At 30.6% G+C, this 23,032-nt stretch overlaps 2 protein-coding genes across 2 annotated transcripts; both read right to left on the bottom strand.

Moving 5' to 3' along the window:
* Nucleotides 1-2,366: 2,366 nt before the first annotated feature.
* On the bottom strand, nt 2,367-8,939 carry LOC114744881 (annexin-like protein RJ4). Its single transcript, XM_028933026.1, has 8 exons — nt 8,855-8,939; nt 7,877-8,022; nt 7,534-7,755; nt 5,874-6,086; nt 5,299-5,388; nt 4,946-5,108; nt 2,695-2,731; nt 2,367-2,403 (listed from the first exon to the last, which is right to left on the bottom strand). Exons 1-8 carry the CDS (start codon nt 8,925-8,927, stop codon nt 2,367-2,369), a joined length of 981 nt encoding a protein of 326 aa, XP_028788859.1. The 5' UTR covers nt 8,928-8,939.
* A 5,949-nt stretch (nt 8,940-14,888) lies between these two features.
* On the bottom strand, nt 14,889-17,960 carry LOC114744889 (annexin-like protein RJ4). The gene is made up of 6 exons (XM_028933035.1): nt 17,851-17,960; nt 17,243-17,388; nt 16,925-17,146; nt 15,874-16,086; nt 15,637-15,726; nt 14,889-15,318 (listed from the first exon to the last, which is right to left on the bottom strand). The coding sequence occupies exons 1-6, from the start codon at nt 17,921-17,923 to the stop codon at nt 15,118-15,120; spliced, it is 945 nt and encodes a 314-aa protein (XP_028788868.1). The 5' UTR covers nt 17,924-17,960; the 3' UTR covers nt 14,889-15,117.
* Nucleotides 17,961-23,032: the final 5,072 nt, after the last annotated feature.

Raw genomic sequence — 23,032 nt, 5'->3', positions numbered from 1 at the left:
GGAGATCCCCATGGTGACACACTCGGTCTGATGAATCCCTTCTCAAGTAACTCTTCTATCTGTTTCTTTAGTTCAGCCAATTCAGCGGGAGCCATCCTGTATGGAGCTTTCGATATGGGTGCAGTACCTGGTACCAGATCAATGGAAAACTCAACTTCCCGCTCTGGAGGCAAACCTATCATTTCAGTTGGGAATACTTCGGGAAATTCATTCACCACTTCTATATCTTCAATTCCCTCTTCCGTATCAACCTGTATCGAGAAGAGAATCATAAAAGCTTGGCATCCTTGTCGAATACACTGGTCTACCTGAGCAGCAGACAATAAGATGGGCCCACCTCGTGGCAGGATGAGTGAAGAAGTCCCAGAGAATGTAGCAGTCTTCTTGTTGCAATCTAACACAACACCATGAGAGGACAACCAGTCCATTCCTATTATCACGTCAATTCCTTTCAAGGGCAGGCAGACTAAATCAACTGTAGTATCCTTATCCTGGAACCTAAGAGGTAGATTCAAGCAAGCTTGACCTGTCCTAACTGTCGCTCCAGCTGGAGTAGATACTCGTACATCATAAGGCAAAGGGCTCATAGACAAATTTAGTTTATTCACGCAATCCAAAGACACAAATGAATGAGTAGCACCAGAATCAAACAAGGCATCAATATCATGACCTTGGAGAATAATCATACCTCGAATGAGATTAGGAGATGCTCCAGCCTCCTCTCGAGTCATAGCTAACACGCGTCCCTGCACGATGGATCTGTTGTTGGGTGGATTTTGTCCTTCAGGGCACTGTCGAGAGAGATGCCCCACTTTTTGACAATTGAAACACTTCCAACATTCACCTGTATGATACCTATTGCACCGAGGACATGGTCTGTTCACCATGGGTGCTGACATCACAGATTCTCGACGGAAGTTCTGATTCTTGCCGCCTTGGTTCATTGATCCCTGTTGTCTTTGAAAAGACCCCTGTTGCCCAGGGTTCCTCTGACTCTGGCTCCTGTTTCCACCTGTTCTCCAGGAGGCATTCATGTATGGCCCTCGAAAGTTTTTCTTTTGTATCCCACCGGTAGGTCCAGGGTGGGCAGCATGACGTGCCTGTGCTTCCTTGCATCGAGCTTCTTCTACATCCCTGGTCCTCCTAGCCATCACCCGAAGGTCAGTACACATCTGTTCAAAAGTGGTGATTGGGGTCAGGGCCAGTGACTGTCTTAGAGTTGGTTTGGCTCTGTCTCTGAGCTGCCTCGCCATCCACTCCTCTCGATTACTCCCCTGTAAGTGGGACAAGTATTTGGATAGGTCAATAAACTTGGCGATATAGTCATCTTCATGCATGCTACCCTGTTGTAGACCATAGAATTCATTTTCTTTATCCTGTCTCAGCATTGGTGGAAAGTAGTGGTCTAAGAATCGTTGCTTGAATTCATCCCAGGCCATTTGGCGGCCGTCTCGTGGCTTTACACTTTTCCACCATGACTTAGCCCGCTCAGTTAGTTGCATGGATGCTGCCTTGGCCATTAATTGAGGACTGCAGGAAATGGCCTCAAAAATAGACTCGATCCGTTCAACCCAATTTTCAGCCCCAATCGGATCCATATCCCCATTGAAGGTAGGAGGATTATGGCGGTGAAGGCTCTTCCAGACTTTCTCAATGGAATTATTCTCTTGGGCAGGCAGTTGCACTATGTCTTCATACTGTTTATGGCTTGGTTCAGTACGCTTCCCTGACTGGGAGTGGCCCTCACTTTGATGCTCCTCATTAGGGGCACTTGGAATTCCTTCACTAGGAATCTCACGATTTTGTTTAGCTAGCAGGTCCTCCTGGAACTTTTTCAAACTTTTAGCCACAGTCTCTTCTACTAAAGCTTCGATTTGAGCTAGGAACACGTTCCTTTCCCCTGAGTTAGGTTGTTCCTGGGACTGCTCAGGATTGTTATTGGAAGATTCATTTCTTCTTGTTCTAACCATCCTTCCTTCCTGAGGATAGAACCTAACAGTCATCAGAAAAGACACAAAACACAAATAAAACTAAGAGGAGTCGGCGGGGAAGTTATGCTTAATTCATGTTTAATTGCCACCCTCCTAAAATGTATGTGATGCAATATCCAACATAGTCAAAGCGGGTCACAGAACCTCTGCTCTGATACCAAATTGTAATATCCAATATAAAGCTATGCCATACTTAAACATACAAGTAGCACATGCGTGTGTTTACTAAGGTACATAAAAGAAGAATCTTAACTTTTGTTTTAGTTCGCTAAATAACCATGATATATAAAAAGAGATACCATACCCAAGCACATATCATGGTTATAAAAAATATCATACTTACTACTTCACCTTAACCATGTTAGAAAAAAAAGCTTAACCCCTAACATGGTTATTTAAATCCCCAACATACCTGGTTAACATAGACATGATATAAAATAAATCACAAGAAAGGCATAACTAAATGACCTACTTATTCAGATGCAATTGCCGCAATGTTCAGTTGTGGGTCTAAGGCCCCTAAAGCAATCAATAAAAATATCCATAGCTAAAGAAGCAAAACACTCTAGTAGTAATAACAAGTCTAAAATAAGCCAATAACAGTTTAAAGAACATCATGGCTCCTAGGTGGCAATTAAACGTAAACCAAACATAAATTCTAGAATCGAAGCGCAGTCACTAGTGTAAGTGACCTCACGCTTACAGTGCCTTCCCCGCTGCATCTCCCCTGCTGCTCTCACCTGAAATTGGTGAAGTAACGGAATGAGACCACTGTCTCAGTAACATAAATTCTACCCACCTTACCTACCAGTACCCTTACGAGGTGCCAAGTAGGACTAACAGTTCAAAATCAATAGTTACCAATAGCATACGAATAGCACGCAGACAGACATATCATTCAAGATCACATTAGGTCATAATATTCAAACTAAATAAAATGCAGCATAGTTGTCACATTATCACAATACATTAAATTTCCAGTTCCACCTTATAACCTCCTTATAACTGCCGACTGAACCCATGGGCTAATTGCTACCCACGTCATAACTGACTCTCACAAGCTTCCCACAAGTGTGATGCGGACCGGCCAAAGTCGACAGAGCACACAAGGGCCATGGGTTCCTCCAGAAAGGGTTACTACCCTGGGATACCTCTGGAGTGTCGCAAGCCCAGGGTTACTGCCCTGGTAATATGGGCCAGCCATAGAGCGCCATATGGCGGCCTACCACGTGGTCACAATATCATATGCTTCTGCACAATCTCCTCCCCAGAATATTATCCAATCACAATTCATAGTAATTTATCATATTCACATCCATAGCTATTCAATTTATATATGACATTCTCAACTATAACACACAAGACGATATTTCACAATTTCATGCTCATTCAGTATGGTTTGCCACAGCACCATATAAGTTTCCACAACCAACACAGATAACTAAAAATAATAATTAATAAATAATAAATGATAAATAGTAAATAAATAATTCTAAGTTGGACCACTCACTATGGCAAACATGGTCCTCTCATCCACCTCCTAAAGTTCCAACAAGAATTTCCTCTTCAACAAAATAAAGTCCCACAAGGCTAATTTAAAATCTATAAAAGGTTGCCATAATTCCTAATAAATCTTTTCGTAAAACGATAATCAAATCATCCTCATAAATTTTCATGCTTTGAAAGGAACTCGTAGGAGTCACCAGTAAGTAAGATGAATAGAATTCACGTTACCTGTTATCCTTTAGCTACAAGGATTCAAATAGCAATTTTCCAACAATCAATGTTCTCCGTAAGAGGCTACAAAAATCACATGTATAATATTAACATACAGTTTTGAACTATTAAAACCTAATTTCTTTAAAACTATCCTAAAGCCTTAGTATTACCCCATGGAAACGTACAGCTTCTTCTAGATTCATATTCCATTATAATTTATTTAGCTCACTATGATAACTAATTATATGAAAGTCTTGCGGTCTTCTTAGAATTTCTTAAGCCTTCAGATTCTAAATTAAACCAGTCTCATATTGTGTAGGTACCTATAACTATGGGTTGAAGAAAGAAATTATCCAAGACCAAAGAAAATGCTGAAGACTAAAATAACAGAGTTCACTCAAACTTTGACAACATATCTAGACATTATTACTTTTAATTCAAGTATATCACCATCAAAAATTTATTTAATTTGTTTATTCAAGTGCATCCTATTCCTCCGTACCTACCAATTCGTGCGTGTGTGTGTACGTGTGGCATGTGTGTGTGTAACCACTCCCCTCTACCTACTAATATATGTATCTATATGTGACCATGTGCGTGAGATGCTTCTGACATGAGGAAGGATGATTAGACACAAAAAAGAAAGAGAGACGTGAGGGAAAGACAATGGGAGAGAGGAAATCAATAAAAGAGAATAAGAGAAGGAGCAAGTTCACACCTGCGTGAGATCTCCCAAAAGCCGTCCAGAGCTTGTGGCAACGTGAATGTATTTAGAAGAAGTAAGAAAAGAGAAGGGTTTTTGGGAGTATGGCGGCTGATAAGGATATTAGATGGGAGTAGGAGTAGGTTTTAGGTTTCTAAAATATATCCCTAAAACTTATAAAATTCAAATTAATTTTTTTTTTAAATATAATCTTATATTTCTATATCTCATCTGATCTTGCTTATTATTCTTATTATTATCAAAATCCTATCAGATATGGTAATTTAAAATTTAAACCATTCTTTCCTAAATATAATATTTTTAAATATTTTATCCTCCTTTTATTTATCTTTAAATATTTATACATAGCTCTCTTTAATTATTTCAGATTCTTATTTTCTATTTAATCTTTACATCTAAATATATTGTTTTCCTTCTCTTTTATTTTATAATAATTTTTTATATATATAACACTACCCGTACTAAGTCCCCAAACAAATAAAAAACATAAATTAAAAAAATGGGATGTTACAGCCAGAGTATTCTTTGGCGATAGCATGCTCAAGATGAACACTGTTCCTCTTGTAATAAAGCTCTTTGATGTCCTTTAGGTCTCTCTCAGTTCTTGTCACCACCACACGAGTTACTGCATCTTCATGATCACTTCCAATCCTTTTGATTCCATTCCTCAGAGCCTACATTATATATGATTCATGTTTTTAATTTTCACAGAAAATTTATTCTTAATGTAGTTTTATTCATGTGTTATGTTTTTATTTACTTTTCGAAATTATTTATTTGCTGACTTTGTTAAATTTATTGGACTTTCTTACTTTTCAATCTCAAACCAATCAAAAAAAAAAAAAAGTGAGAATCATATCTGACCTTTTCATAGTACTTGTGAGGATCATTGATGCAACGAATTGCTGTGTGCAATGCCTTGCTGAAGTCATCTGATGCTTCATCCAACAGTTTCTACAGCGATATATAAATATATATATATATATATAGAGAGAGAGAGAATGGAAATAATAAATAAATAGAAAAAAATCACATATAAACACTCTAATATTAAAAATAAATAAGCAATTAATGAATTACATAAATTATTATAATTGGTTTTATTGTTTGGTCATTGATAATAGAAAAGTTTTAACATCTAACTATACATATTTCCCTTTGTAATTGTATCATTTGGAGAATAAACTACATGACTTGTAAATAATACTCCTTCAGGTCCTTATTAGAACCATCTAATAACAGATTTACATATATCGTCTAATAAAATCAATTATTTCTTATAAAACATCAAAATTATTCTCAATAAACATCATCAGTTAGAAGAGAGTTTAGTTAATTAGATTAAAAAATTAATACTTTCAACAAAACATATTATATTATAGAACATATAGAGATTGGTTGTGATAAGGATCGGAGGAAGTAGTATTTATGATGCGCACCTTGGTGATGGAAGTGCCATGGAGGTCTCTGTAGCGATTAAAAGTGGCAACAAGTTGAGTTTTGCTTCTTGTGGTAAGGATCCTTATGGCTTCTTCATAATTGGCTTTGTTGTTTTTGATGGCGTCATGAAGAATTTCAGCTTCACTTTGTGCCATTTTTGCATTTATCTCATCTCCTCCATACCTAAACGAACTCACCAACCCCACCAATAGCTGCACCAAACACACGCACACTACTTATTTGAATTTTAATATTATTCATAAAGTTTCTTGTGCTCGTTTTTCATTTTTATATTAATTATGTTTTAGTAGTATTGTACTACAATTAAAAAAATGCTTTTTTATACAATTATATGATGTTTAGTAAAATTGGGTCAGACCAAAGGTCACTGCTATTCTTTTTTGTTTTAAATTATATTTTTACTTTGTATTAAGCACAATTATTAACTCTTAATCAAATAAAATAAACTACATCTAATAAATGCATATTAGGAAAGGTAGAAGGAATTCTAACATTATTTGCATTTCTTAGTATATGTGAGGAAACAAGCATTCAAGGATAGATAAAAGTAGGGGAGAATAATACTTGTCCGCACATGCAAATGTTTGAAAAATCATATCCTTCACTAATCCAATTAAAACAGTGGTCAAGGATCAGTAGCGTGACCATGGTTAAGCTAAGATTAACCCAAGTATAATTAAAATAATGTAATGTATTTAATATATGCAAAAATATTCATATACAACTTTTAAATGAGTAATGTTTAAATAAACAAAGACATAAATCCACAAGTAAATGAAACATTACATACATAGATCACACAAAATTCAACAAAATAAAGTTATTAAAGCACGAATATGCGAAACTAATGTTTTTAATTCAAAATAAGGTATTCTCAGACTCGGCAATGAGATAAAAGAAGGGAGAATTATAAGGAGATTCTAAGAGAAAAAAAATAATTCCTAATAAGTCTTAATGACAATGAGCAATTATCATTTACTATTCTGGTAACTTGTTATTACAAGTTATTTGTTACTAAAACTTTTTAGTTATTATGTTCCTCACTTAAGAGTTCATTGCAATTCTCCCATAAAAGAAATATAAAATCCAATTAGGTTGACCTGTTCAAAACTTTTGATCAAATTGGTGAAAAGCAGCTAACCCAGGTTAGTTTTCAATACTACCTCTGGTCCCTACAATAAGAGCTAATTGGGAGATTAAATTTGGTCATAAATATAAGAATTTTTTTTGATCAAAGTCATAAATATAAGAATTTAATTCTCTTTGTTTCTCATATTTTTCCAAAACATCCCTATTTATTGTAAGAGGTTCCTACCAATGAATAATTCTAATAATCCATTGCACATGATTGAAGAGGATAATTTAGAGAGACCAACACATATATCTGTGACAAATGGCCAACATAACTAATTTTTTCAATATTCAAAAGATAGTTATCTAGCTCTCATAAGAAGTAATGCAGGTAATAGCATGATACTTGTGGTATGATATTCTCCCCATCAAAGAATTAATTATAATCTTTAGTGTCGTTTCAAGAGTTTAATTTTTACTTCTGTAAAAAAGTAATGGCTTGGTATGGTGAGATCATGATGATTAATAATCAATGTTTTAAAAGCCTGCAAGAAGAAGTACGCTTGCCTGCCGGAGATGGCCAGAGGTATAAGCAGCAACGTCTTCCTCCAAGGAAGCCTTGTAGCGACTGTGATAGGCTCTCCTCACCACCAACAGTTCTTCAGGCGAATGGACAGAAGCGATTTCCACAATGACGTTGTAATCCACATTCTTGTGTTTCTTCAAAGCCACGTTGCACAGAACTGCTTCTCTATCTGCTGGTTCCAATATCCACCGATACACAGCTTTCTGATCATTCCATTCCAACCAAATCAAATCAACTAGTTCTCGTGTTTGTGTGTATATATCACAGGGAATTAATCATCAAAAACTAAACAAATGGTCCAAACAAGCCATATAGAGAAAAGACCTCGAAGTGGCCTGAGAGCTCCGATTCGAGGCGTTTGAGGAGATCTTCTTGGTAAAGTTGGTGGTATGCTTCTCTGATTTGTTGTCTCTGATAAGCATTTCTATGAGCCAATATTGCTATAATCCCCTTCTCATTAGTCCCCCATCCTGCACCATTTTCATATATAACAAAAGCTCAAGGATGTTGAAAAAACTGATGAACAGGTCATTAAACATTCAAGGAACGATTAAAATAATATAAACTTGCTGGTAAAATATATATATATATATAACTTTAATTAAAATGTGCAAAAAATGATTATATATATGTATCTCTGAAAAAAGGCAAGATTTAAATCAGAAGAGGCCATTCAATGTGACAAGTTGCTGTTTTTTTTTTTATTTTAAAAACTCAAAACAACATCGTTTTAGACTCGTCAAGACGAGAAAAAAAAAACTCATAAAATCCAATTTAGTTTATCTCTCCAAAATTCTTGACTGATTTATTCATATATAAACTATAGGTAGTTCAACAAAATAGAGTTATCAAAACACAAATTTAAGGAACAACTTTTTTTTCCTACTCAGAACATCATTTCAAACTCATCAAGAAGGAAATATAACTCAATTAATCTGTCCAAAACTCTTGATTGGAGCAACCAGAAAACTGAGTCACCAATTCACTAATTTAACTGGTTGGTTCAAGTTGGGTTTTAATATGAAAAATACGTATGACTTATATATCGATAGTATTTGGGTGGATTGTAAAAAGTTGGGAAAGCTATATATCCCCTATTTAGGATCAAATCTAGATCGTTATATTAATACCCGGTGATAGATGATAGCTACCCGCGGGGGGGGGGGGACATATGCATATCTCTACATGAACCATGAAGGATATGACATGTTTGATGGATCATGAACATTAAACTTTGAAGAAGAAGGAGATTCAGAAGCAAAAGACAAATAAAATTGGATGTTGAAGGACTGATTTTGGTACCTTTGACAGCTTTTCGAAGAGCTTCAGCATCTTCTTGGGGAGAATGGTCGGTAGGGGCAATAAGAGTGGCCATGATTTTCAGTGCTTGCTCCTAATACAACTGCCTTTGATTTGATGACTACAATGTGCTTTAAAGGCCTTCTATATATAATAAAAAAAGGGGTAGGTCTGGGTGAATAAAATAAGGTAACAAATTTTAATATTAGAATTCGATTCAGTAAAGGATACATAATTGGAAATGATATTTACTGCCTCAGATCTAGATCTTTACTCTTACCTAGAACTTTAATTTCAATTTAAATCAAGAAGCATTGTCAAACTTTTATATTTTCGCACAATTGCCCAACAAAATAATAATAAATATATCCAAGGATTGCTAATTCAAAAATTTTTATTTAATAGTATGCAGAAATGGAATGTTAAGATTTTAGTTTCTATTTTTGATTCCCTTAATTTAAATACAAAAGTACTTTCTACCAGAAATTTAAAAAAGTAATATATTCAATGGTAAAAAGTTATAGGGATAGCGCAAATTCTAACTAATACATATTGCCCAGTTCTGGATATGAAAATCTTTTCGTGTTTGATTTTGGTTTATTGAGAAAGTCATTATTTATTCTTTTTCCTAATTTTTGTGAAATTTTTTTTATTCTAATTTGGTAAATACTATTTTTAAAAGGATCACTACTTTATAAATTGCCACAGCTTAGATGAAAAAAAGGTTAAAAAGCCAAAATTAGAAATCGTGAAAACAGTGGGCATGACAAATTAGTAATTATGCAAACCACAGCTGGAATGTGGTTTTATCCCAATCCACAATGTCCAAAATTAATATATTAATATATAATCAATATCCACTCTATTAATAAATTTATACATAGCTTACATATTTATTGTTTTAAAATGATTTTAACTAATTTTTTGATAAACACAATGGATAAAGTTTAGCTTACATTTTGAACCGGAGGGAGTAACATCTAATTAAATTAAAGGGGAGAAAAAGGGTCCTGACTGGAATATCCAATATCAGTAAGGGGATGATGAGGAATTAATGGTAATCGAGTTATGAGTTCCAGTTTTTTTTTTTTAATTATTCATATGCTTTTTTTTCTCAAATATTAAAATATTGATATTCTTTCCTTTTGTTAATTTTTTTTCCAATTATAACATATAACTTCCCAAAATTGGGGAAAAAAAGGGATTTTCCCCTTCCGCTTTAATTCTCTATTTTTTCCCCATAAAGTTTCATCCCTTTGTCAATTCATCTCGGACAAAGCATTACATTTTGTCCTAAATTCATCTCCATATTTTTTTACAACCCTAAATTCATCTCAACAGATAGTGATAATTAAAATGATGTGATATAATGCTCGAAATATAAAACAAGACAAGGTATGCATACGCGCACACACACACTGAAAAAACTGACATTGGGAAGTTCCAATGAGCTGGATTCATTGTTAATGTCGACCGATTTGGCTTTACAAGTAATATTTTATTTTAGATGGTACTCTTTCTTGTCCTAAATATAAACTTCTCTTAACTTGTAATTTGAAAAATTACAAAAAAAGTAGCTAGGTAAATTAATTAATTATAATTAATATATATAGAATTTGGTATGATATTTTTTCAAAAAATGCATATAGCATTTAACGACTAAAGTTTAATATCTTGAGATAAAAATGTTCCAATAAATAGGAAAATTATGAAAAAAAAAATAGGGAGAATTTCAAATAAATCCAACCAAAATACCTAAAACCAGATTCAGATCTACATTTTTAACAAATTCTTAATTAGATTTTGAGGCCTAATTAGAAACTTTTTAATGTTGTTAAATAACTAGAATGCACTTCTTTAGTTAAAAAGAAAAATTGATTACTTTACCCCTCCCAAGTCAGTCCTTATTTTTTATGTTTATCTTTTAAGAGAAAAAATATAATAAGTAATTTTCAATGTTTAAAATTTGCATATATAACTAAAAGCATTAAAAATATTTTAATAAAAAAATGTTAAATTAAAAATATAAGTAGCCTTTAGCCTTTAAATAAATATTTTTTATTCTTTGTTCTTATCATCTATGTTTATTTTATGTATTATCAATGTTGGATTCAACCGAAAACGAAGATTATAACAACTTAATATTAAATATTTATTGTGATTAAAATATTTTAAAATTTTAAAATAAATATTTATAACGTGAAAATAAAAAATATTTATTTAAAAACTATTTATATTGCAATTTAAAATGTTTTATTAAAATATTTTGAAGGTTTTAGTTATATATACAAAATTTAAAAATCACTTATATGTTTTTTTGTATAAATATAAATAATAAGAGATAATGAATCACTTAGGAGGGATAAAATGATCAATTTTAATTTTTATTTAAAGAGGAGCGTTTTCATCATTTAAAAATATTTAAAAATTTCTAATTAGGTCTCATCTCCTAATTACAAATTTATTAAAAATATATTCCTTAATTTGGATTCAGATTTTATTTTATTTAAAAAGGAGTATTTTGATTATTTAAAGATATTTAAAAATTCTTAATTAGGTCTCATGTCCTAATTAGAAATTTATTCAAAATGTATGCTTTAATTTATAATCAGATATTTCGACTGAATTTAATTGGAGCTCCCCCCAAAAAAAATTAATATGGAATGTAAAAATGAGAGTTTATGTTTAAAACAGACTTCAATTTTAAGAAAAGATTCTAGAAAAATGATAGTTAGATGTTTAAAATATCAAAAGGTTATCTGAATTTTTAAAGTCCCAAAAGATTACCTTTTTGAATTAATAGAATTAGTTTCACTGCTCATTACAGTGATAAGTATCATGATACTCATCAAATATCAACCATTCAAATTTAATATGAATAGTTGAGATTTGAGATTTAATTTTTTTATGTTTAAAATTTTTTATTAATATATACATAATTCAAAATAAACGTAATCTCTTAACTATAAATTTTTTTTAAAAATACTTTGTTTATTTAGAAGTCACCACAGTGATGTGTATATAAGCATTAAAACTGATTTCCTAAATTAACACTTAAATTAAATACTACCTCCGGTCTTAATTATAAAAACTAGTTGACTAATTTGAGAAGATTAAGAAAAGAAGTTAAATTAGTTATTTGTAATAAATAGGTGCTGTCTTTCCTAAAATATCCTTACTAATCAAGTGTATTGACGATAACTACCATTGTTAGAAAGACTACCTTGAAAAAAATACATAAATATAAGAGACAAAGTGGATTGGGGTTTATATCTAAGACTAAAATAAAAGTCAAACAAAATCTTATATTAAGAACCGAAGGTAATACTTATTTAATATTGTAGGATAGGCGAGATAATGACATCTTTGTTGTCATTACCTAAAGCGAGATCCAACGACACAAAGATTATCTCATGGAAATTTTCCTTCAGTGTAAAGCTACATGGTAAACGCCATGCATAAATTATTTTTTTTCAAAAAACTCAAACAAAAAAATTATATTAAAAGAACTTAAATATTTTAGCTTTGTTTAAAAAATCAAAATTAAAATTAAAATTTGCAAATTTTTTTAAATCTTGTAGTGAAAAAAATATTTAAAATTTTACTCTCGGAACATATAATGTGTTTTTCTTCAATTCTGATGGTAAACCGTGTGTGGTAATTATAATATTTGAGAGTTGTTATCACTTTTTTTCCATTTAATTTTATTTAAAAATTAGTAAAATTTTAAATTCAAAAAATTAATTTAAACTTATTGATTCCTCAAAAATAACGATCATAGTGAAACCCAAAAGAAATTAAAAAGCAACAATCATAGTGTTCAGGTTAACCACTCTTTGGCATTTATAAGCTTAGTGATGACACTTATCGGATTTGGTGGTTTAACTTGTTTTAATATTGTTGTCCTCATCCATCTCCATTTTGGTTGGGTGATGTTTTTGCCAACTTTTTTTTTTTCGATGATTACCATGAGGTGCAAGATCATATGATCCTTATATGTTAATGCTTCTAGATGCAGGCTAGGGATTTAGTAATTATCCTCATAAAAAGGATTAACTAATCTATTAATTATTTATTATTACTATAATATCAATATTGTATGTGAAGCCATGGTAAAAAAAAAATTTTACGTGAAGCAATTCAAATTAAATCAAAGAGAGCATGGAAAAAATCCAATTTCAAGACAATAATATTGATTAACAACGAAGGCAAACTTTTTTTTATAGCTTTTGTTCTTAATATAAGAGGTATTTGACTAATTTTAGTAAATTAAGAAAGTTTATTAAATTAGTTAATTGTAATAAATCTATATTGTCTTTCTTAAAATATTTTTGCTAATAATATGCATTAATTAGAATTATCATTTAATAGAACTTTTAACATGTGCAACTACTATGTACAAAGACTATCTTTAAAAAAATAAAAATAAATATAAGAGATAAAATTGATTATGGTATTATATTTAGGAGCAAATTGAAAATCAAATTAGCTCTTAAGAATTGAATGTAGTATTAGATTACCAAAGCATTTTATTGTTAATTCTTCAAAAATGCAATTGATTATATACGCATATTTATAACAGTTTTATTGATGATCTTAATTGTATTCAAGCAATGTTGTTATGATCCTTCTAAACTTAAATACAAGTCACTTTATAAAAAAATTTAATAGCATTCTCATAAAAAAAAAGTTAATAGCATTAAATGATGTTTTCATGAATGTTTTTTCCCCCCCTCCTTTTGCCGTCCATGAGCGTCTTTATTATTAATTGTATTCTAAAAATAAATGATGCAGTAAAATCAATTGAGATAAGTTGATTTTAATCCACAGTGACAATTTCAATAATCCAATTTACCTTTTAATACGTGTGTGAAATAGTTGAAAGTTATTTACTCCTCTGGGTAGAAAGAGAATATTTTTTTTTGTCATATTTATGAATCACTTCATTAAATTTTTACCATAAATATACTATATTATCCTTCATTTATTATAATTGAGATAGTTATTTTTTTAAAAAGGTGTTTATATTAATTAGGGATAAAATTAGAAAATTGTTATATTTTAATAAAGAGTTAATACAGTTTAATATTTTTCTTAGTTTGGGTGAAATATGTTGGAAATGTCTTATAAATAGAATCAAAAGAGCATATTGATCACGACTCACATATCAAATATGTTTTCAAAATTTTTAATTAAGACAAAATGTCAAAACGTCGTCATATAATTTTTTATTGAATATCCAATAAATTTCATTATTGTTTGTCTTATCTAATATCCGGTGTTAGGCATTAATTAAGTTCATTTAGGTTGGTATAATAGCCCAGTAACATCCTGAAGACTATTGGGCTTTGACCTAAATTGGACACAGATGGTGATAACCCACCTTCTTTTTCTCTCTCCCCTTTGATTCCCCCCCTATATAGATCAGTAAGAGCCATTTTTTCGCTGGTAAAGAAAAAAAATTAAGAGCAATTTTTTGCTTTTGTTTTTGTTAATAGCATATTCTTCCTGTAGGAAAAACAAATAAAACTTGTTTTCATGGCTTGATCCTAGGAGAGAGCATCTCCTCCTTCTGTTCCACAATATAAATCATTTTAAACCAATTCATCAATATAAAAAAAAATGGTAGTTAATTTATTAAATATATTTCAAATTGACAAATTACTCATATTAAATAAGGTTGTAAAGGAGAGAAAAATACAAAGAATTACATTTAAGCATTAATTACGGGGATAAAATTAAGAAATAAACATTAATTACTCTTCAAATCACCGATATTTTGCCAAGCTATTCTGCAAGAAGCAATTTATATTGTGGATAGGATGGAGTACATTACTTATTAAATGCATTCATTATTATTGTCTCATCTATTTGTAAATTAAAAGCTCTATTTTTTTAAGCTTCAAATCAAAGTTTGTATCTATTCTTTGAAAAGTTTATATCCTTAAACTTATTTCAATGCGCTTATGAGGAATACTCATTGTGAGATATCACATTGAATGGGATTTTTGGGTTACACACACACACACATAAAGAATTATAGTTTAGAACGAAGCAGTTAATCATTATTCAAATGAGGAGGAAACATGAGACCGCCCCTCATCATTGTCACATGCAAGAAGTTAAAAAAGCCAGAAACAGACTCGAATGAAAAGGGAAACATGAGACGACCACATAGACCAATATGAACTAAATGGATCAATAAGAATGTTCATCACATATAAACTCCCTCATCCTAATTAGAGAATTGAACTGCTTAATTAATCTTAATTTCCCAGAAGAGTGAGGAGAAACTTCTTGTAATCTCCAGAAAGTTCCTTGGCCACAGAATGCTCCAGATTCTCACTGTTTCTCTTGTAATAAAGATCCTTAATCTCCTGCAAATCCTTCTCAGCTCTTGTCACGATCACACGAGTCAGTGCATCCTCATAATTATTCCCTATCCTTTTAATCGCATTCCTCATAACCTATAAATAATCACAAATTTAATTTTCAGGGTAAGAAAAATCGTAGTGTCCGTTGGATACAAATTAATTAAAGATGTCTATGTATATTTATGTTGTTCAATAGAATTAGGTTAAAGCTGAATTCATCTCAAAAGATTACTTTGTTTACATGTAAGGTAGGAGAGCTTCTTGAACTTATAAACCCGATTTCTTGACATAGATCTCATAACAAATTTCTTCTAAATATTTATACTCATATATCACTTTATTGTCGTATATTGGAATGTTATGAGTTTGAACTTGTTACAGAAGTAATGTTAATTATTAATTAAATTATACCTTTTCATAGTACTTCTTATGGTCATTGATGCAACGAATGGCAGTGTGCACTGCCCTCAGGAAATCATCAGATGCACCATCCAGCAATTTCTGCCCCAAAACAGCAGAATGAGAAATAATTATTATACATGAATGTAAATGAAAAGTTTCAATAGTAATTAAGGGTTGTTCTTAATGTTAATGGTTTAATTTGATGCATATGGATATAATATAATGAATGAAAATTAATTGTTAGACCTTAGTGATGGAAGTTGCATGATCATCTCTGTAGCGATTGAAAGTTGCAACAAGTTGAGTCTTGCTTCTTGTAGTAAGAATCCTTATGACTTCTTCGTAATTGCCATTCTTGCTTTTGAGAGCATCATGAAGAATATTAGCCTCTGTTTGTGCCAACCTCGCATTTATCTCATCCCCTTCATACCTGTACGAGCTCACCAACCCCACCAAAAGCTGCTCAAAACCATCAACCAACGTCACTATTTACTCATCCTTTTAATTAGCAACACATATACATATATATACATATATATTTATATATAACTAAAGGAGAATTACTATGAAATCTCAAGAAAAGAATGTAATTATCAAAAACTTCCAACGACATTTGAGCTACATGAATCTGTTATCACTGTGTGTTGCTCCATTGTTTAGAGACTTTCATTGTTTAGAGACTTTTCAGTGATTCTATTTTTTGTTTTAAGACTTTATAATCTTTCTCTCTATAACTAATGAGTAATACTTAGCACATCAAGGCTCTTCTAACTTGACCAGTAATCTCTCGTATGTGAGTCCTAAGGATGTGCATTAATAGCAAAACTTATTTATATACGGCTCTACATGGCTCAGATTAGTTGGTTAGAAAAGTTATTTCTATGTTTTTTGCTTCACCCACGTAAATTTAGGAGATATTATTAGCCCCTTATACATTATCTCTGGTCCTAATTATGAAATCTCGTTTATAAACTATAACCAAGGTTTTATAATTAGGACCAGGGGCAGTATATACCAACTTTCACAAACCTATATACATGAAAAGCCTGATGAACAAGGTAGAACATCCTGCCTACAATATTGATACATAGCCCTACTAATTAGTGTTTTATCAGCTCTAATCCTTAGGGCCTGTTTGGGTATCTCTAAACCGTGGTTTCAGAAGCACTTTTCCGCAAAACGAGATAATCTCCTCCACATATTTACTTCGTAATCCGTAAAAGCACTTCTGAAACCAAGGTTTGGTTTCTATCCAAACACACCCTTAATAGAAGAGCTAGTGTTAAACAAAACTTGCCTGACGAAGACAACCAGAGGTATTGGCAGCCACATCTTCTTCCAGAGAATGCTTATTACGATATTGATAGGCTCGTCTCACCGCCAAGAGTTCTTCAGATGAATAAACACAAGCGATTTCCACAATGACGTTATAATCAACATTCTTGCTGCTCCTAATGGCCACATTCGCCAACACTGCATCTCGATCTGTTGGTTCCAACACCCATCGATACACTGCTCTCTGCATATTATTTTTGCCCGAAAGTTAATAGACATCAGTAATATCATGAAAGAAAATAGAACTACTTTGAACAAAGTTATAAGAAGCTATATATACCTCAAAGTCACCAGAGAGCTCAGACTCAAGGCGTTTGATGAAATTCTCTTCGTAAACTTCTTCATAAGCTTGTTTGATTAGCTGAATTTGAGAAGAGTTTCTGTGACCCAATATTGTTATTACTGCCTTCTCATCAGTGCCCCATCCTACAAAAATGAATCAAACCTAAGCACAATTAATCTTCTCCTCTAATGATAAAAGCGATTTCGTGTCACTAAAGATGTCAGGTATTGAGTTTAAAATTTGTTTTAAATAGTTCCTTTTATTTGCAACCCAACCCGACTTCAATTCGGATGGCTTTTAGTATTAAACTACAGCTCAGGAACACTTCTTCTTCTTTTTTGAGGGGAATGCAGCAAGAGGCATAAGTGGGATCAAACTCATGACGTGTAACTTACTCCTCTTGTCTCAAATATGAGATCCATTTTATAATAAGGAACAAAACATTGGACTAGATACTAAAACCAAATGGGATCATTGGTTAGTTCACCGATTTTCTAGTTGAATCGGCTGGTTCATTTTGAATAGTTGGTAGCACTAGATCCTGAACAATTTGAGTAAAAATAGTCAAGGTTTAATTTACTGAGAAATTAGATGTTATTATATACCTTTGAAGGCCTTGTGGAGAGCCTCAGCATCTTGAAGAGGAGAGATTTCATTAGGAGCAACCAAGGTGGCCATTGATGAAATTACTTGGAGAGCTTTCTTTCACACAGCCAATAGATGAAGAAGATAATGTATTATGATGAATTTAGGGTATCATGGAAACCTCAATTTATAAGCCAAACTGGCTTCGTTGGAATCAACGCCTGCTCATGCTTGTCATGTGTTGTGCTTGAACTTTGTATATAATTAATTTAATTAATAAAAAGGTTTATTAGTATTCCTTAACTGCTAAGGACTAGCTATTAAAATAATGGAAAACTTGATTCCCTGCTTCACTGGCTCAAGGTTGTTTCCTCGGAAAAAGAAATATGCTGTTGCATGTATGATAATTCATGAGTTGCTTTTTGGCCCCTTATCACTGCATGAAGGACATTTGGCAATTTTTTTTATTAACATTTTCATATTGGGAGAATAAAATTTTTTTTTGAATTTTAAAATTTCAAATCAGTTTGTTCATTACACTTTAATACAATTGACAACATTTAAAAAGTAAATAACAACATATTTTTGTAATTATCCTAATTTGGGATTTTGAAATTTTAGAAGTATTTTTTTGAAAATTTTTCTTTCATAGTTACTTAATTATTATTTTATTTTTCATACCATATTAAAGGGTATCAATTAATTTATCATTCTAAAATATATTCCTTTGATCCGGTTTACAAGGCATTTTTAGCATGTTTAATATCAATTAAAGAAAACATTAAATTGTATTAACTCTTGATTAAACTATAACAAATTTTTAAGTTTACTTCTATTAAATATGTGCATCTTTAAAAAAAAATAATTCTCAACACTATAACAAGTAAAGAACAAAATAGTACATTATGCTAAAAATTTATTGAAGTGACTTAAATATGACCATAAAAAACATTTTCTCTCTTCTTTATAAATAGGGCTAAAGGAGTAAAACACTATCTCAATTTTTATTATAAGGCGCTTTTTAAAAGAGATATATAATTCTTACTACAAATGATTTTTAATTATCTTTCATATTTAAAGGTATTAACTATAGGGTTAACTATATCCTGCAAATAATGTATTGCAGATATGAAAATATTTTGTTTAAATATATGCTAAAATGAAAAAATATTTATTCGATTTTTGGCTAATAAGCTAATGACTTAATCACTTATTCTCCATTATTTCGATGGGATGGTTAGAAGTGCCATATAATAGGAATAGGAAGGAGTATACTATAAGTCTATAACAAATTAAATCATCTTATTGATAAGCCACAAATATTATAATGTATTCTAAATCTTTTGCAATGTACCGAAAATTTTCTAAAGAAAATTGGGGGGAAAACAAGTGGGGGTCATGAGGAATGTTTGCTACCCCAACCCCCCCCCCCCAAAATAAAATAAAGCGACGCTCTGAATTTGATGCTAAATAAACAGTTTTCATGAAGTTTTGTCTCCATAAAAGGCCAAAAAAGTCTTTCCCCCAACGTTAAAATATTTCTAAATATCTCACTGGATATGCGATATATTTTAATATAGTGTGAACGGAAGAAAATTAGACTGTAAGTCACGTGAAGCATTTTGGAATGTTGTGCTTTCATTTTATGCATTGGATTGATCGTTCCACACCTAATCTGAAAACCTATTTACTAATATTTTTTTATTTTTAATATAAGAGTTAGATAACTAATTTATAAATATAAAAAGAATAATTAAGTTAGTTATTTGTAATAAATAGATGCTATCTTTTTTAAAATATCATTATTAATCATATGCTTTTTAACTATTTCTTAATAGTAGTTACTTAACAAGTGTAGTTACTATTTACTTGAAGGCAAAAGTGGATAAATAGTAAAAACAATACGGATTGAGATTTTATATTTAAGATCAAATTAAATCTCAAACTAACTCTTACATTAACCACAGCAGGCAGTAGATGTTTTTGTCCAATTTGAATTCCTCTACAATTTTGAAAAAATGATAGGACTCATAAGTTTGATAAATCATTTTATCCCTCCTAGTTGATGAGTGTGTGATATGCGAACCCTCCTATAGTTTGTTCTTTTAGTTGGTCCCCCCCCCCAAAACAAAAAAAAAAAACCATTCAGAACATGTAAAGAGAACTCTGTTTTTTGTTTTCCTTTTGTGGCCGATTTTTATTTAAGGGGACAGCAATATGTAGCTTGTTTTTTCATTATTCATTTATGAGTTAGGAGTGTTTGAATGAAACCAAACAATAGTTTAAAAAATAGCTTCTAGAGAATAGATTTTAGAGAGAATAGATTTTGAGAAAAATAGATTTTCTGAAAAAGTGATTGGATAAAGTAAAAGTACTTGGATAGTTATTATTAGCAGCACTTTTCATATGTATAAATTATTGAAAAGGGCATACAAATATGATAATTACATAAAAGATGGATTTTATAATATATTTTAATTTGAAGAAATAAAATTATTAATAATATATTTTTTTACCAACATAATTAATAATATATAAGAAAATATAATTAATAAATAATTAATATATGTACATATATTTATATAAAAAAAAGATTAAGTATGTTTATAGAAAAATGAATAAAAAAGTGCCGTAATAATTAAGATTTTGCATCGATATGGAGCATTTATAATAAGTTTGTTTTTTTAACTACATATTACCAGTCTGGTCAAAGTTTTCCTTCAATGAAAGTTTAAGACCTTGTCTACATATTAACTCTCCAATTAGATTTTACATTAATGACTGGAATAATAATCTTACATTTAAGACTAATATTAACTCTCCAATTAGGTCTTACATTAAAGACTAGAATAATAAATTTGTTACTTTTTTTTGCTAACATAATAAACAATGTATAAAAACATATATTAATTACTATATCTAGCTCTAAATAATTTGAGTAGATTAAAAAAATAAGTTAAATTAGTTATTTGTAATAAGTAAGTGTTGTATTTCCTACAATATCCCTATTAATCAAGTTTATTGGTTATAACTTGAAAAACGATACACAAATATGAGAAATAAAGTAGATTGAGGCTTTATATTTAGGACCAAATAAAAGTCAAATGAAATCTTATATTAAAGATAAGATGTAGTAATTGTTAATATGTGTATATATAATTATAAAATATAAGATTATGTTTTTAGAAAAATAAATAATTTTTTCAACAAAAAAAAATTACTGTAGGGGGTGGGGGGAGAACCGCTTAAGAAGCAAAATTTTTTACTTATTACAAAACCTTGGTTTTGATAAGCAAACCATGATTTTATGATAAAACCATGGTTTCAAAAAAATTGATGGGTGTTTGGGTAATTTTTTTCCCAAATCATATTTTGGGCAATCACCTAAACATCCCCTGACTCATTACATGTGGTTATAATTTTTTAATTATTTATTTTTATACTTTTTTATTATTGTTTTTCATTCTTATATTATACGCCATTTAAATTAAAACGCGTCTGCCTGTAATTTTATAAAGACTTGAATTTGAGTTTAACGAGGCTAACCTTGCTGATGTGACAATAACAGTATTAAGTAGGCTGGTGTGGACTACTGACTAGGACTAATATGACTTACGTGGAGACTAAATCGTGTTATAAATATGAAAACTTAAAATGAGTTTAACCTTTAGTAATTTAAACGTTTACCAGAAGACGAGAAAGTCCGAGAAACTTGACATTATATTGACTAACAAAATCAGTTTTGAGATGAGAAATCCATTTTCAACGACAACAATAATGTATACTCTTTTGATCCTATTTATAAAGTATTTTTAGTATATTTCACACAAATTAAGAAAAATTTTAAAATATGTTGACTTTCCATTCTTTCTAACTTTATCCACATTTAATATATACACCTTTCAAAAGAGACAACTACTTACACTATAATAAATAAAGAACAAAATAGTATATTCATGCTAACGATTTATTGAAGTGACTTATATATAGGATAAAAAAAAACTTCTCTCTCTAGTATTTGAATTCATAAGAACTTAGATTTGACTTATTTATTTTTGTTGGTAAAATTGAGAGCTGAGCCCAAGATTAAATTAAAGGGAATTAAGTCCCACAGAATCATTTGAGAGCAACGTTTTCTAAGTAGTCCTTGCTTAGTTAGTGCATTAGCTAACTGATTTGATTTAAAAGTAAGAAAATAGAGTATAAATTCAAATGTTAGAAATCATATCATATTTTATAATTGGAAATCAACTTCTCCACTCAAATTGATTTTGTAAATTAAAAAACAAGTTACATTTTATTAATCACAAAAAAGTTCAAGTTACACATGCTAAGAGCCAAAACCAAAAAATACCTAAACGTACAACCCATTACACAAACCTTATGAAAATAATTGAACTCACTATAAGTCCTTGTACTTTTAGTATATTTTGATTTTGGTCCTGCTACTTTTAACGGGTTTTAATTTTGATATACGAGGTCTTAATTAGCAGTCCACGTTAGCCTATTTAACTATATGTTGTTAAACTCATATCTAAATTCTTATAGAGCTATAAAGGTCAATATTTTAAACAACATAAAATGTGAGGACAAAAAACCCAAAAAAAAAAGGACCAAAACCAAAAAATAAAATAACATTTACTGTTGTAGGATTCATATTTTATGGCATCAATAATCTATATATGATTAGAAGAAATATAATATGCAAAAATAATTATATTATTGAAAACATGAAGCTAATTTTTTCCTTAAAAAGTTAAAAACTGAATAATACTCACTCCGATCCTAGTTACAAGTTCTTATAATTAGTACTAGAGGTAGTATATATTCTTTTGATCCTCTATGTATGTCACATTCTAAATGAAACTTATATGCTTTTGAAATATTTAATGATTTATTTCAGAAACAACTCTCTTACAAGTATTAATAAAGATTTAGATTTTAAAAATTATTAGATATATATAGTAGAAACTGAAATATTAAATTGGAAGAATTGGTAAAAATAAATTCCATTTGCGACATATTTATAAAGAATAACAGCTTTTCTTAATCTTAATGAGATAGTTATTCGTTCCTTGTACTCAAATCAGGAGAGTCTAGTTCATCCCAAAATAAAAAATTAATATTTTATGTAAAACTATAAGATCGATTCTGATTATTCTTCAATATTAGATTAAATGTAATAAATTCAATTTGAAAAAC

This window comes from Neltuma alba, unplaced genomic scaffold (genome assembly GCF_004799145.2).
Source record: "Neltuma alba isolate B1F8T4 unplaced genomic scaffold, ASM479914v2 tig00004468_pilon, whole genome shotgun sequence".
In the NCBI taxonomy this organism is placed as follows: Eukaryota; Viridiplantae; Streptophyta; class Magnoliopsida; order Fabales; family Fabaceae; genus Neltuma; species Neltuma alba.
The sequence above is the reverse complement of the archived record's forward strand: the minus strand, read 5'-3'. Positions and strand labels throughout refer to the sequence as shown.